The sequence below is a fragment of the Rhamphochromis sp. 'chilingali' genome, assembly GCF_963969265.1.
Source record: "Rhamphochromis sp. 'chilingali' genome assembly, chromosome: 16".
NCBI lineage: Eukaryota > Metazoa > Chordata > Actinopteri > Cichliformes > Cichlidae > Rhamphochromis > Rhamphochromis sp. 'chilingali'.
In genome coordinates this window covers 6,233,509-6,249,022 of record NC_137943.1, presented here as the reverse complement: position 1 = coordinate 6,249,022, position 15,514 = coordinate 6,233,509, and the positions used below count along the sequence as shown (strand labels likewise).

Here is a 15,514-nt window from a genome sequence, read left to right as displayed (position 1 = left end):
CCCCTCTGATTGGAACAAGGGTTTCTTCAGGAATGAGTCTTCGTACCAAAATATGAATTCTAACATAACATTACCACATGGGAGGCCACAAGCCTGTATACTCCTAGTGCCCAGATAAATGGGGAGGGTTGTGTTAGGGAGGGCATCTGGCATAAAATCTTTGCCAAACCAAACATGCGGATGAAGAAGAATGAGATTTCCATACCAGATCGGTTGGGGCTCGGGTTAACGATCATCACTAGAGTGCCGGTGGAAACTGTTGGCCAAAGACAAAGGAAGAGGGGAGGTGAAGGTGTGTTTGGAGGCAACACGAGAGAAGGAAAAGCAGGAGTGAGGAGGTGATTGTGGGGCCTGGTTCTGCCAGAAGTTTTAACTGTTAAAGGTTTTTCCTTCCCATTGTCACCAAGTCTCATCTGATTGTTGGGGTTTTTCTCTGGATAGTTGTAAGGGTCTTTAAAATGCAATTTAAAGTGCCTTGTGAGTTGGCACTAAAAAAATCTAAATGAAATTAATTGTTTTTTCCAGTGCCTTTAACATCATCCAATCACTTTTGCTGAATGAGAAGCTCCTCGGGATCAGTGACAGCACTTCAGCTGTCTCCTGTTTCCCAAGGCTGAAACCATCATTGGTCAGAATTTGGATGCGTTCAAGTCTTTGAGGGGCAGGAGGTCACTGAACAAACTGCTCTCCATCATGGACAACCCATCTCTCCCACTCTACACTACTGAGGCAGCAGAGCTCACTGCCATAAAGAACCCTTCAGGAAATCACTCCTACTGTTCTCCAAGAAAGTGTACAGTAACTCTTCCATCTGCGACGGGTGAAGACACCTGTTAGGTATCAGATTCACCCCTTGACCCCTGTGATCTCTAGAACTCAAACACATCCCGGCCTGTCTGGGCCTGTTGGCAGTGCGACAAGTTTAACACCTATTGGAAAAAGAGGTTAAGTGTCTTTAAGGACTTCACATGTAGCTTGGGTCCCAGACTAAACATTTGTTTAAAGGAGACATTGGCCACAACTTGAACAAACAGCAATCTTGAGGAATCTTTTCAAGCATTTATTATGTTTCATATGACTGAACCAACAATCAGAGCTTTAAGTATACATCTTTATGTTACAGTACATGCCACTGCCTTTTCCACATATAAAAATAGAAATAATTTCTTCTAAAAATTCAACACTAAAATTCAAAGTGTCCAGCTCAGTTCAAAGACTAAAAAGGTCACTTTATAGCATCATATATTTATATAAGTTGAGCACTCCACACAGCAGTAGGACTACAGCTAAAGAAGCACTAAAGTTGATGTCATTCACAATCGGCAGAAAAGCAGTTTGTACTCATTACACTAATAATTCAGTGTGTTAGGGAAAACCTATGATTTAAGTAAAAGCCACTGTATACAGCCAGTTAGATACGGACACATTTCAGTCTCATTGGGGCTAAAATAAATGGAGCTAGCATGACTGTGTTACAGTGGATTCTGAAATGATTGCAAAGTGTGGTACAAGGTGCAAAACATTAAAACATTTGCATAAAAAATTAGTTACCAAATCAAGTCGCTTAAAATAAAATTTGTTTTATGTTCTCATTAGTAACAAAAATGATTCAGAAAATAGCCGGAGCTCGTTTCACTCAGTGAAAATAAATCTTTTCTAAAACCCAATTGTCTGCTTTCATTCTGGATCTACACATAGGACACATCACAACTCTGTCATGTGAAAGGAGAAATGCTGGGCAGCATAGCAAACAATGTGGTCACACAAGTAAGACAGTGGGAGGACAAATCTCAGACAATGACTTTTCCACATGCACAGTGAGTATAGCTATTTGTAGAAAGTGAAATGTGACTCTGGGGAAACGATTCTTCACATTTAGGCCACATGTTACATGAGAATACCTCCTACAATCTTCAGACGTCACTGCACTTAGTCAACACGTATAGTGATCTAAGAAAATCCAAGGAGATTACATGGAACATGTTGGCTTTTTCATAAAAGTCATTTTTGTGACTTGTTCCAGTTTGTGAAACTGAAAAATTGTACAATTAATTTATTAATCAGTCATTAACTACAGGTGCAGTGGGTGGCGTCTGTTGCAATTTGACTTAAAGCTAACAGTTTCACTACTCTCTGACTTTACTGTGGTATCAATGTTCTCATGAAACCAGCCCATCAAAGAATGTTCAACTACTCCTTAAAATTGTAAAATTGCAAACTAGTTTCACAGATACAAAAATCAGCATCATGCAGGTGTCATTCAAACTTCTCATTTCTATTTAAGACAGTTTCTTTGCAGTACTTATGCTGGTTTACAGATACAGTCTGCTCATTTCATGCATGCCAATGCTAAGTATGCAGGACACAAGAACAACCACAGGTGAATGTTAGTGTTACATAATCGAGGACGAGCCACCTTCTTCCAGCTTCCTGCTATTCAAGGCTTATTTTCAATTAACAGTGAATTTCTTACATGAGAGTGCAGAGAATAATCCGTTTCTTCCTCTGAAAATCACCTTAAGGACCTGTGAGCAGGTGAAGACGTGAATGTGGGTCAGTTTCAGCTCATTTGTTCTCTCCTCTTCTGCCAGAGAAGCTAGCATATTTATCATGTTCCGGGGAAAAAAAACAAACAAAAAAAACAAAACAAAAAACAAAACCCAAACCCCTCTTTTACTTCACCACAAACTGCTCTACTTAATGTTAACTATGCAACAGTAACACCTGGAAATCCTAATAATATTTAGTAGCAGCTAAGCTAAAAACTACTTTGTTAACTCATTTTAAATCAGGGATGCAGAAAACTCTCAGCTCCATCAAAGCTCGTCTCAGTAACCTAAAAGATTTGGTACCCTACACCCTCAGTTGTGCTGTGAAGACTTTTCCGTAAACAAACGACACTGTCCTTAACCAATTGTCTCACTCCGCGGTACACTAACCAACAGGAGCACACTAACCAACAGGAGCACACTAACCAACAGGAGCACAATTGTAGGGACACTGCAGTGATGGGGCAACCCCCCCCCCAAAAAAAAACCAAAAAAAAAAAACAAAACCCTAAGAATCTATGGATACACCATCAGCAATTCCTGCTTTGCAGGTCCTGCAGTGACAGTCAGTTGGGCAAGCTGCGCCCGTCTCTCAGTGGAGACACGAAACACATCAGACAACGAGCCCATTTCCATCTACCCTACAAATATAGACAAAAGTTTAATGTGAAGCCAGCATTAGGGTGTTACTTGTAACTAAATTGATTTGATGCGCTACGTCTTGACCTGACTGAGCTTAGCAAGTCACAGCAATTACATGATTAATCAGAGCAAGTAAATCAGGAAGTAAATAAAGCACCGACACAAGCTGGCTCTGTGTGAGGGGTGCTTGAGTTTTCCAGTTCAGTTCATTAGTCATGTTTCTTATTTTATACAGCTGATTTTCAGGTTAGTGTGAGTAGCTGATTAGCAGCACTGCCAGCTCTGTCATCTCTAAGTCCCTCTAAGAGTGATGTACTAAAAACAAACAAACATTAAAAAAAACAAAACAAAAAAACAACAGTCAGTCCAAATTAAACTGGGAAGAACATTTTGCCTCCAGTTATGTCCCACTTTCTCTGCTGAAACCTTTTCCAATCAGACTGCAGGGTCTGTAAATGTAAAAAAGCCCAGTCCAGGGATTTAGCATAAAGAAATGCAGTCACATCACTTGCAAAGCAGCCGGTGGCAGCCATAGTGTAAACAGTTTGCCTGTGTGTTATCCTCTGCTCATCGATGGAGGCATTTGCAGAAATTATCTCAACCACCTGCTGTGCTCCCGTGCTGTTTGGGTGTGAAAAACCTTTAAAATTTAATGGAGAGACCTGAAAACTCATTTGTTCTGTGCTGTGACTTTTCTATTCTCAGGTTTAGACCCTCTCCTTTGTAGAAGGTGAATTTGCTTCATTTTAAAAACCAGACTGATCTCCAAACTTACAGGCCCATGCCTCCAAAAACAAACAAACCACAGGAGCCCGTCCTTGGTGAGTGTGGCCATAAAGAAATGCAATTTTCATTTTTTCTAATTCTCAAAGGGTCATCTACCAGCTCACTCAAGAAATATACAAGACTAAAAATATATGAACGCACACATCTAATAAAAACCACTAAAAAAAGGAAAAAAAAAATACAATCACATTGCTACGTCATTCATGTCTCTCCTCATCACTGACTACTTCATTCTGATAAAGGGAGGTGAGGAAAACTTGTTGATGCACACAGGAACAGAGAGGGATTCTTGTTGTGGTTATGTACAGGTCTAAACAAAGTGACCCAGACACTACTTTACAACATTCACTCAAAGGGAAGCACAGTCTGAGGTAAAAAAATCTGACTTCAACACAAAGCCTTTTAAAAACAAGTGAAATACAAATGAAAACTTCAGCTGCGTTGGACATGAACGTTTACCAGGATGGACAGTTGACGAGTTTCAGTCTGCGTTTGAAGCAGACAGCCGAGCAGGAAGAAAACAAAAGAGGTTTCATCACAATACGTTGATGGTGGCTACTGGTGATGGGCTAGTGTGAGTATGCTCCACCGATCCCACAGCACGGTTCAGTCTATGAGGAGGTGCTGTAGGAGGACATGCTCCTGCCCGCCTTACGTTCATAGTTCACCAGTCGCTGTCCAACCAGGTACCTGCAGGAGGGATGGAAACAGTTAGCTTATTTGTTAGCTCTGCAAACAATTTAAAGAGCAGCATGGAAGGGCACACCACTGACTAGCTAAGATCTTTCCTCGTATTCCCACTGCAGAGCTACAACTGCACTAACACGCTAGTAGGGACAACCCTGGAAGCCGTGCAGACATTTTACACTGTTTAATTTTATGTTGAAATATTTTAGGCAAAATAAAAAAAAAAAAAAATGAACCACTATAAAAATATATTTTTTTCATGGCGACTTTAAAGTAAAAGGTTTGACTTGAAGACCAACGGCCTCCATTTGTGGTTCGTGTAAGACTGTTTGCAGACAGGTGGCATGCAGAACAGCGGAAATCTGCTCACAACAAAAGCGATCACAGGGAGGTTTTATGTGCAGTCCTGTGAGACAGATTTCATCTAACGACAGCAAGCAATGTCCCACGACCACTTGCCAATGTTCATTTTTCTGTAGTAAACAGTGGTTGCTATGGTTACCAGTGGTAACCAGTCTCCAAGCCAATGTAACTGAGGCCTTAAAAGTTGTCTTCTTGGAAAATAAACTTCTGTGTCGCTCACACCTCCCTACTCTCTCCTTCAGAATTACTGATCAGCTTTACTGATCAGAGCGTGAATACGCATCAATGAATTCAAACATGACCCTGACCAAACCTTTTTCCTGTCAATATTTGACAAACATAAATGGAATCGTGTTTCCACACCAAGGTTCCGCTACTGGATTTTCTCTGAATCCTACTAGAACACAGAGCCCCCCCCCCCCAGTTTATATAATAAAATAAAAAATATATACGGTATATATAAAAAAAAGTATCACCACTACTCACTTGTCATTTTTGATGTGTTCGTAGAGGCGTTTGAACTGTCGTATCTGAAACGACAGGATGGCCAATAGGATGAAGACCATGAGCAGGAACGGATAGATTCTCCTCTCCACAAGTGTCTGCATCTCTGGCTGTACTCCTACATACAGAGAGAGAGAGAACAAGCAGTGAAACAGGAGCTGCTGTTTGGGTCGTCTTCAGGAATTGATGGGCTATAACAGAGAGGGTGAGGTAAGTGCCAGAGAGCAAGTCACTTAACATTTGTCAAGAGTAAACATTGAGGAAAGACTAAACCAATCAGCTGCTTAGAGAACAGCTAACAGTTTATTCCCAGGAGAGGACTGGGAATTCTTAATTGACAGGTTGTTTAAATGCATGTGTTGTCTATGTGAACATCGGAAATCCCTGTTTAAACCACAGCTACCTTTTAATAGGCTTTGCATAAAAAGCAGATTTTAAATGCACCCTGTCTAAATTAGTGAGGCTCTGCCGGTACCCTGGCCTCTGTGCCTGAATTTTGATCAGTTTCTAATTTAATCAACAACCAACAACATTTATTTTCATTCTCAAAGTTGCAGAGTCTCAGTCTGCTCTAAATTTTCAGTATCAGCAAAAGTAATAGGCAGAGGCCTTAAAGAAAGAAGAGTTAGAAGGGCTCATTTTAGACTAGAGGATGAACTGAGGGGCTACACTAAAGCTGTCCCTCTGATGACCTTTAACTTCTGAGTACATCTTGAACTGTGAATCATCTAAAGCTACTCTAGCGGAGTCCAAGAATGAGTATAATAGGTCTACTTTATGGATCACTGCTATCTCAAATGCTATTATATCTAGGGAAAATGACAGTTCATTACTAATAATCATAAAATAATAATTATGTCTAAGTTACACAATTTGGCCACAAGTTCATTTTCTTGTATTACAGAGAATTATAAGAAATACCACATAATGTAAACATAAAAAAAGAAACCTGTTCATCTGTACTGCACAGACTGACTGTAAAGGTTTTGGCTATTCCCTTTAGAAGCCCCCACTCTGCTTCCATCTACCCAGCATCCTCATCTGTCACACCAACCCTCTGTAGTTAAGGAGGAATCCTTAACTACATCTATGACACTTATGAGTTCTTCTTGTATTCCTTCGTCTAGTACAGGTGTGGGGAAACTACAGGCCTCAAGGGCCGGTGTCCTTCAGGTTTTAGATGTGTCCTTGATCCAACACATCTGATTTAAATGGCTAAATGACCTCCTCAACATGTCTTGAAGTTCTCCAGAAACCAGGTAATGAACTAATCATTTGATTCAGGTGTGTTGACCCAGGGTGATATCTAAAACCTGCAGGACACCGGCTCTCGAGGCCTGGAGTTTGACACCCCCTGTTACAGCAGGTCTCCCTTTCACTCTTCCTGCCATCCTTCTGTCACAAATCACCCCTCACATTCGTCTGCACCCTCTCCACCCTGCCTGCAGTGTTCTGCACCGTCCATTGCTTTGTATTGACTTCAGTTATTCTGAAATCTTCTACCTTCACATTTTCACCTTCTATGCATTTTGTACCTCTCTCCCTCCACCTGTTCCCTACTCTCAGTACAGATCGCAATGTTGTCTGCAAAAATAGTCCCTCAAATCTACCACTGAATTGCTGTCCTCATGTACTGCACCACCCTGAGGCACTCCCACAGTTCCTCTCTTGGCACCTTATCGTATGCTTTCTCTGAATGCACAAAGACACAGTGTAACTTCTGACCTTCTCTGTACTTCTCCAGCAACACTTTCAAATGGTAAATGGCCTGTATTTATATAGCGCTTTACTAGTCCCTAAGGACCCCAAACCGCTTTACATATCCAGTCATCCACCCATTCACACACACATTCACACACTGGTGATGGCAGCTACATTGTAGCCACAGCCACCCTGGGGCGCACTGACAGAGGCGAGGCTGCCGGACACTGGCGCCACCGGGCCCTCTGACCACCACCAGTAGGCAACGGGTGAAGTGTCTTGCCCAAGGACACAATGACCGAGACTGTCCAAGCTGGGGCTCGAACCGGCAACCTTCCGATTACAAGGCGAACTCCCAACTCTTGAGCCACGATCGCCCAGTCGACTAGCCAGTCCCCCTTTCAAAGCAAACACCACACCTGTAATGCTCTTTCTCAGCATGAAGCCATACTTCCACAGCATGTCTTTTATCCTGTCTTCCTTCTCTCACCCCAACCGGTCGCAGCAGATGGCCGCCCCTCCCTGAGCCTGGTTCTGCCGGAGGTTTCTTCCTGTTAAAAGGGAGTTTTTCCTTCCCACTGTTGCCAAAGTGCTTGCTCATAGGGGGTCATATGATTGTTGGGTTTTTCTCTGTATCTATGAAGCGACTTATGTTGTGATTTGGCGCTATATAAATAAAATTGAATTGAACTCCTGCTTCTTAACCCAGCTTCAGCATCTCTTTCCCACAGCCTCACAGTGTGGCTTATCAACTTGATTCCTCTTTAGTTACTACAGTTGTGCACATCAGCCTTGTTCTTGGGAAAAAAAAAAAAAAAATCAGGACAAGTCTCCATTCTTCAGGGTTCCTCTCATTCTCCAAGATTGTGTGTTTTTTTTTTTTTTTTTTAAATAAACCCTCCAGTGGTTTTGGTCTCCCTCTCTTTGTACTCTTTCCATCTGCATCCCGAATTATCCTGACCTGCTGCTTGATCAATCTAGCTTGCTCCCTTTGACTAGCCAGTCGATGCAAGTGCTTTTCTCTTTCCTTAGTGTCCAGCTTGACATAACTCACTATAAGCCTTTTCCTGTGTCACCTCATTCTCAATGCAATGCTCCTGTTTACTTTCTTCAATTCACTGAGTTTCACACTTTATTCATCATGAACCACTTCCTTTGAACACATTTGTGTAGTAGATTCTCACCACACACACCATCTTGCAGTCTCCCAACACAATTGATATTAAAATCTTAGAGAGGGGGTATAATTTTTTCCCCCCCCCCATTAGGCCATCTCCTATTCCAATTACAGAAGGAAAACTTTACCAGAAACATGAATACACCAGAAATCAGTCCTCTAAACACTAAAAAGTGATCTTTGTTGTGTACACTAAGATACAAGAATATCCATACATCCCTGAAAGACAGACATTTCAAGCAACATACCTAACAGTGGTGTAACACCTTTAGAGACTGTGTAGGGCAAACAGAGACATAGCAGCAACACACAGATGACTGGGGCAGCCAGCCTACGCACAATGAAATGGAGGTCAATATTTCTGATGCCGTTAGCATACACCTGCAGGAAGGAAGGAGGGAGAGAGGGAGATCAGTTCCTTCATTCCAGTGTGGGAAAACAGGATTTTATCAGTTTGATGATACTGACATTTTTGCACATTTCTCATCTGCATTGTTTAAGTGTTTATTCGTTATTTTGACTGCAACTTTGAAGAATGCAAGACTGACCTGCTCAATAACGGTTTTAAGCCACCATTGAGGGCCCATCAGTGTTATAGCAGCGATGATTTTAGCATGAAGCACACCCAACGCCCAGTCCTGTCACACAAAGAGTCAGTACATAACCAGGACACAAAGACACCATCGCAAAATATCATCACGTGAATGCTTCTAATGTTGACATGCCAACATCCTCAAAACGGACACAAGGTGTTGATTTGTTGCTGTGATTAGATCAATTCATTTAACATCACAAGCAGCATTAACAAGAAAATAAAATGGTTGAGAAGAATAAAAATAATGCAGTAACTAAATCCAAGAAGTAACAATTTAGTTCACCATTTAGAAATTTATTCACATTTTCTTAGGTAAGTGTTCCTACCTGCCAGGGGTAGAAGAGAGGCGTCTGGACTAGTGGCACTCTGAGAGGAGCAACAATGACCAGCTCAAACAGCAGACCCAACAGCAGAGGAATTACCGCAGCTAACAGCAGGGCTACCACCACCGTCTTAAGGATCTGTTCCCATCAGGACATCACACCCAATCCATAAATCAGAATACAACTTGCCACAGAACAGCTGAGAAATGATATATTTGCAGTCGGTGGGACAGAAATCCACATTACCATGAGCGTCCACTCGTGGACTTTGAGCATGATGACTGTCCGTCCCTGTGGCATCCAAGACAGCAACACCGTGGCAGCTCGAATGGACAGCCAGCAGACGTATAGACCGCTGGCTGCTGTGTACAGCTCATGAACCATGGCACTGCCCATCCAAAAGGACATCAACCAACGACCCACGAACACTGAGAGAGAAGGAGGAGAAGGTGGAGGGGGGGAAAAAGAAAAAAAAAAAAACAAAAAAAAAACGACTAGCTGAAAGCTAGGGCCAGGAGACATCATGTACACCAGCGGTCCCCAACCACCGGGCCTCGGACCGGTACGAGAGTTGTTTGGTACCGGGCTGCGAGAGTTGAGGCTCAGGTGTGAAATGTATAGTTTTCAGGGTTTTTAAATCTGTTTTCAGCGTTATTTTGTTATCGTTTACTCTGTTTTCCTGGGTCTTCTCACGTGTGTTATGAATAAACCTTTTTTTCGGTAACGGTACTAGTTTTATTTTGTTGTATTTATCCGCGACACCTTAAAGGCCGGTCCATGAAAATATTGTTGGGCATAAACTGGTCCGTGGCGTAAAAGAGGTTGGGGACCGCTGATGTACACGAGATAATTTGCCTGCTTGCATCTTACCTGGCAGTGTGAGGCAGATCAGACTTGCTAATAACAGTGTGACACACATGAAGACAACCAACAGAATGATCTGAACAAGAGGAAACACAAAACGGTTAACATTCAATATGAGCAGAGGCTTCAAAAGTGACAGGACTCTTGAGATGAGCACCCACCTTCATGGGGAAGTTGATGGGCCGGTGGTACGGCTGGAAACCAACGGGGCCACCCTGCTGCAGAATGGCCTGATGGGCAGCGTGAAGCCCTTCCCCGAGGCCCGGGATCCGGTTGTTGTTAACGCGACCAGGATGGTTATTTTGTTGGTTGTCATCTTCTTCATGGTCTCCCAGCAGGTAGGAGTGAAGATCACTGTGGGAGAGCCATTTGAGCAAATGCAGTCTTTTATTACAGTGTATGAGACTGAAGACAAAAACTAACACACACCGTGGTCTCTTTGTACGTCTCGTTGTTTCATTTCTCCAAATTACCACAGCCAAAGGTCATCATAAAAAGTCAAATTGGTGCTTAAATGCTTCAGATTTAAATTGGCAGTGTGTGCGAGTGTGTGCATCTCCAGCCTACAGCACATATCCAGCTGTGAATGTCCAGGCGTGGATGAGGCGCTTGAGCCACTGGCGAGTGTGGCCCTGCTCCAACAGTGCTGGCAGAACCACCTGAAGCAGCAGCAGCTCCAACGACAGCTCACTGACCGGGGCGTCACTGCAGAGGAAGAACACAAACCAAACTCGTTTCACGTCACAATGTACACATCACGACCTTTGAGCAGTTCATTTTCTACAGATTTCCCATTTCCACAGTTTAAGTGCTTTAAAGACAAAGATAATGTGTATTTTAAATTATGTCAAGCGCTAGATCCCAAATCATGTTCTTGAAAATGTAACTGGATTATACGGTTTCTTTAATATAGTTAATCAAAATAGGAACTGCAGTTATAACTAAACTCTACAGTTTTCATCACAGACGTCTAACATAACATGAAAACTAGACACTGCTCCTCAATTCAGACCGACTCATTATCGTATCCATTATGATTAGACTACAGTCATCACAGTACATTTTAAACGATGACCTGGATGACTGAGAACCTTCACAGACATTTAAAACAATGACATTTATCAGATCAAAAGCGTTATTGTAATAACATTTAGCTGTTAGAATATTTGGTATGCAGAACAGAACATTGTTGACTGACTGCAAGTAGCACCCAGGGGTCTTTTTACAGTGACTTAGGAAAAAAAACAAAAAAACAAAACAAACGTAAACTCTGCAGTTTGGGGTCATCAATAGTTTTCAGAATTTCAAATGTTTACTCTGTACCTATAAAGCATGACATTGTAGGGAAGAAAGTTTGGGAACAGCAGCTTGATGATTCTTATAGGAAGCCAAAGCATCAGGAGAACAATGGAGCCAAACACCACCTGAAAATGTGCACACACACAGATATACATATGTAAGTCAACAACAGCATTAAATCATCAAATTTCAGAATGGATGATGGATCATTTAACAAAAAAAAAGAAGAAAAAAGAAAAAAAGAAAGAAAAAAGGGCATTCAAGTGTGTACAAATGTCTTATGAGAAAACATCTTATGACAGTTTGATTGCCGGGTCAGTTCAACCAAACATTAGGAGTGTTGAGATTAATGGATACAGTAAACAGATTTAAAAGTCAGGCATTCAACAGACTACACTTTAAACTCAAAAATAATGTCAAACTCTGAATCTCAGTTCCTGTGAGTCTCTTACTAATTTGTACAATTCCTACACAGAGAAAAATGTCAGGACTACCATGTACAACACTGCCTGACATGTTTACACGACATTAGCAGCTTACAAAATGTGCTCCGATAACTAAGTGCCTGCTACGCCACACACTTTCCTAATATTTTAACAAGTTGATGTGTGCTAACAGTAAAAGAAGAGCAGCTCTCTATAAATGAAGTCATGTTGTGTGTCATAACCAGGTGTATGTGTCTATACACGTTCATTAAAAGTGTCATTAGAATTAATATGATGCTGTAGTAAGCAATGCCCGGTCTGCGTCATCTCAGTAAAAAGATTATCCTCTTTGAGGTAAAGCCAAGAAGTATGCCACAGCTTCATCGCTGCATTAGTTATGCTTTTCTGGAATAAACCTGTATGTGAAATAGTGGAAATAATCAACCTTGTATCGTTTTTTGGTTTTTTTGGGGGTTTTTTTTTTTTTTTTTTTTTAATTGCTACACTTCCTAAACCCTGAAAGGTTTGAAAACTTTGAATGGCTGGTTTATTTGTGCAGATCAAGAGAATATTTATTTCCATAAATGCAACGGAAATAAATCCAAATTTAATTTGCTCAAAGCACTGAGAAAAGAAACAATCTGCTAACTTGAATGAATTAGTCTGACAGGAATTGGGCTGAAATTGATCTAAAGAGCTGAACTGAATGCATCTGTGTGTGCATCAGAGCTGTGGCAGTAAAGAAAAGTGAATATTCAAAAACAGATGGAGAGAGAGAGTTGCTTCTGATAAGTACAATGTCAACTGACAGAATAGACATGGGTTAAAAATAACACCTCTGATGTTGGCTATTTTTCCATGTAATCTGTGTGTTCAGAGGGGTGATGTTAAAATAACATATTGTCCAACAAACAAGAGTCCACTCAACTTCACAGTATTAAGATGGCAGGGAGGCAGAAATCTCAAAAACTTTAAAAAAAAAAAAAAATGTACAAAGCACTTTGTTTTCATTTCCCTACAGCAAATATTTATCTAGCCATTCCTATGCTTGTATATGCGCTCATACACATTTCTTCTTTTTTCAGAGACTAAATGTAAATCTGATTATTGTTCAATTCAATTTAAATAGCGCCAAATCACAACAGTCGCCTCAAGGCGCTTTATATTATAAAGCAGACCCTACAATAATACAGAGAAAAACCCAAGAATCATATGACCCGCTATAAGCAAGCACTTTGGCAACAGTGGGAAGGAAAAACTCCCTTTTAACAGGAAGAAACCTCCAGCAGAACCAGGCTCAGGAGGGGCGGGGCCATCTGCTGCGATTGGTTGGTGTTCAGTCACGCTTCAGGTTAAATGTAAACTGGAGAATGTTTGACTGACCACAGAGAGTATGAACCTCCGCAGGTGTCTATAGATGGGCAGGTGGATCATCTCTTGGACTGGGTTAAAGTCTGGATCGTTCAGGTTCCTCAAGAACCACAGCACACCTGGCCGGAGCACCTGCACACAGCATGAGGGAAATCTCTAATTTTTTCAGAAAACATTGTTTGAGAGTTTTCCATGTCACTGTCCGTAACAATCCACTTGCCTCTCTGAGCAAAAGGATGAAGGAGGCAAAGTAGAAGACGTAGACCATACCGACCAGCCAGTGGAGGAACATGGTGGTGCCAGGAGCAGAGTCAAAGCTCTGCTCCCTGTCCTTCAGAGTGGCATCAAACATCTCCTTCAATAGATGAAGACAAAGGTGTTTAAAATGTGACCAGCTATAAAGCAGTTTTTAGGAATTGTAGCATTCTGAGCATTTCACAATTTAACATTGTTTTTCCTTCTTGATCAAGTTGCTGCACATGCCGTCATTGTGATGCAATCAGTGTGTTTGGCTAGTCATTAAAAGCCAGCATGCGACTGTATCAACAGGATGAGCTGAGCTAACTCTGCATGTTTGTCTTACCAGTGAACAAATGTCGAGCCACCAGCCGCAAATAAGTGGGAACAAGCCTATCTCCATGGCAACCAGTAGGGACACCTGCAACATAGAAAACACTTGCAATTTAGCTTCCGTTTACAAGTAATCATAATTTCACTAATTATTGTTTCAGCTGAAAGCTTTGCTATTTAGACAAACAGAAAACAAAAACCAACACAGAGTGCTGCAGCGCTCTATTTTACCTTGACAACAATGTAGCAGACACCCAGCAGGCGTCTGGACCTCTGGAACTTCACTAATGAAGCCAGGGCCTAAAAGAGGGGCAGTTAAGGACTCACAGAAAGTTTGACAACCTGCACTTCTTAATCAGCACTATGAAACAAAGCCTCATCTGAGATACAAACAGCTTCAAGCTAAAGATGATCAATAGTTTCTCTTAAGGTTTTTTAGGACTGTGCTTAAAAGATGGCCTTAAGACCAAAAACCTCTCCTGATATTCACAGAAGTCCTACTGTAGCTAAATAATACCCCCCCCCCCATTTTGTGACATTTTAGGTCGCATATATCCAAAAATATACGACGTTCATCAGGATTTGTAGTTACCCTATAGTATGTAGAAGTTAGATTATATTCATGTTATAGGACAATACATTTGATGAGGATTTAAATAAGTGGATAAGTTAAGAACTTATAGCAAAAATATTTAATAAAAACTGGACAAATTGTCCTTGTAGCAAACATTACCAAGTGATAAATCAACTACACTCTTAGTGTGTAAGATTCAAATACTTGTATTAGGTCAAGGATACATGGCAGACAATAAGGACTCCAGCCAGGAGGATGTACCCCAGTATGGTGGTGATAAGGCCGTGAAAGTGTGAGGCTTTGAGCTACAACCAAACACAAGAAATTCCATTAGTGTAGGTCAAACTCATGGTACAGTACAGTGTTCTAAGTGTACACGTGTGTCCTAAGCACTTACATAGTCTTCAAAACCAAGTCCAACCACTGAGAAGTGACCAATGTGATATGGGCAAAATGCTAGAGAGATATACAGAGGGTGTATTAGAAGTGAACCCATGACTCTCTCATAATGTACTCATCATAATCACATTACTCAAACATACTGGGACTCACCAAAGACCAGAATGAAGAGTGTGTTGAGAGACACCACCCAAAACACATGTTCCTATAGAGGACACACAACAGAACTCCAGCTTTCACTTTATGAAAAGGTTTATTTTGAAATTCAGTTAAACTATTATTTCAAACTTTTAAAAGCAACTGCTACAGATCAAGTCAGCTCCATCATCCTGAACACCTTCCAACAAGATCAGGTGGCTACGCATTATTCTGTATTATTTTTAGTGATTTTAAAGGCTTTAAAGTGGTTTGAAAAACAAACAATGAATCAATCATCAATCTACACTGAATGACTAATTTTGGCAGAGAACATTTTAAACAGTGCATAAAATAGTGTCAGAAATGTAAATATGAAAGAAAGATGTAGAATTACCAAGAAAACTAGGGAACCATCCAGCCCCAGCATCTAGAACATAGTACAAAGTACTTGTTAGAGTCACCATTTAACACATTCAGGTAGGGGTGCAACGATACACAAAATTCACGGTTCGGTTCGATACTTTGGTGTCACGGTTCGATATTTTTT

General features: G+C 41.2%; 1 protein-coding gene across 1 annotated transcript in view; it reads right to left on the bottom strand.

Moving 5' to 3' along the window:
* Positions 1–1,029: 1,029 nt before the first annotated feature.
* LOC308412332 (E3 ubiquitin-protein ligase MARCHF6-like) overlaps positions 1,030–15,514 on the bottom strand; it is a 24,508-nt gene continuing 10,023 nt past the window's right edge. The window contains exons 9-26 of the mRNA XM_080906590.1: positions 15,362–15,394; positions 14,983–15,034; positions 14,828–14,886; positions 14,655–14,735; positions 14,088–14,156; positions 13,870–13,944; positions 13,507–13,641; positions 13,299–13,418; positions 11,515–11,615; positions 10,759–10,896; positions 10,353–10,545; positions 10,198–10,267; positions 9,574–9,755; positions 9,331–9,465; positions 8,958–9,047; positions 8,658–8,790; positions 5,514–5,649; positions 1,030–4,667 (exon numbers count right to left, since the gene is read on the bottom strand). Coding sequence (XP_080762716.1) covers positions 4,589–4,667; positions 5,514–5,649; positions 8,658–8,790; positions 8,958–9,047; positions 9,331–9,465; positions 9,574–9,755; positions 10,198–10,267; positions 10,353–10,545; positions 10,759–10,896; positions 11,515–11,615; positions 13,299–13,418; positions 13,507–13,641; positions 13,870–13,944; positions 14,088–14,156; positions 14,655–14,735; positions 14,828–14,886; positions 14,983–15,034; positions 15,362–15,394 — 1,881 coding nt within the window. The 3' untranslated portion in view covers positions 1,030–4,588. The remainder of the gene's footprint in view (positions 4,668–5,513; positions 5,650–8,657; positions 8,791–8,957; positions 9,048–9,330; positions 9,466–9,573; positions 9,756–10,197; positions 10,268–10,352; positions 10,546–10,758; positions 10,897–11,514; positions 11,616–13,298; positions 13,419–13,506; positions 13,642–13,869; positions 13,945–14,087; positions 14,157–14,654; positions 14,736–14,827; positions 14,887–14,982; positions 15,035–15,361; positions 15,395–15,514) is intronic.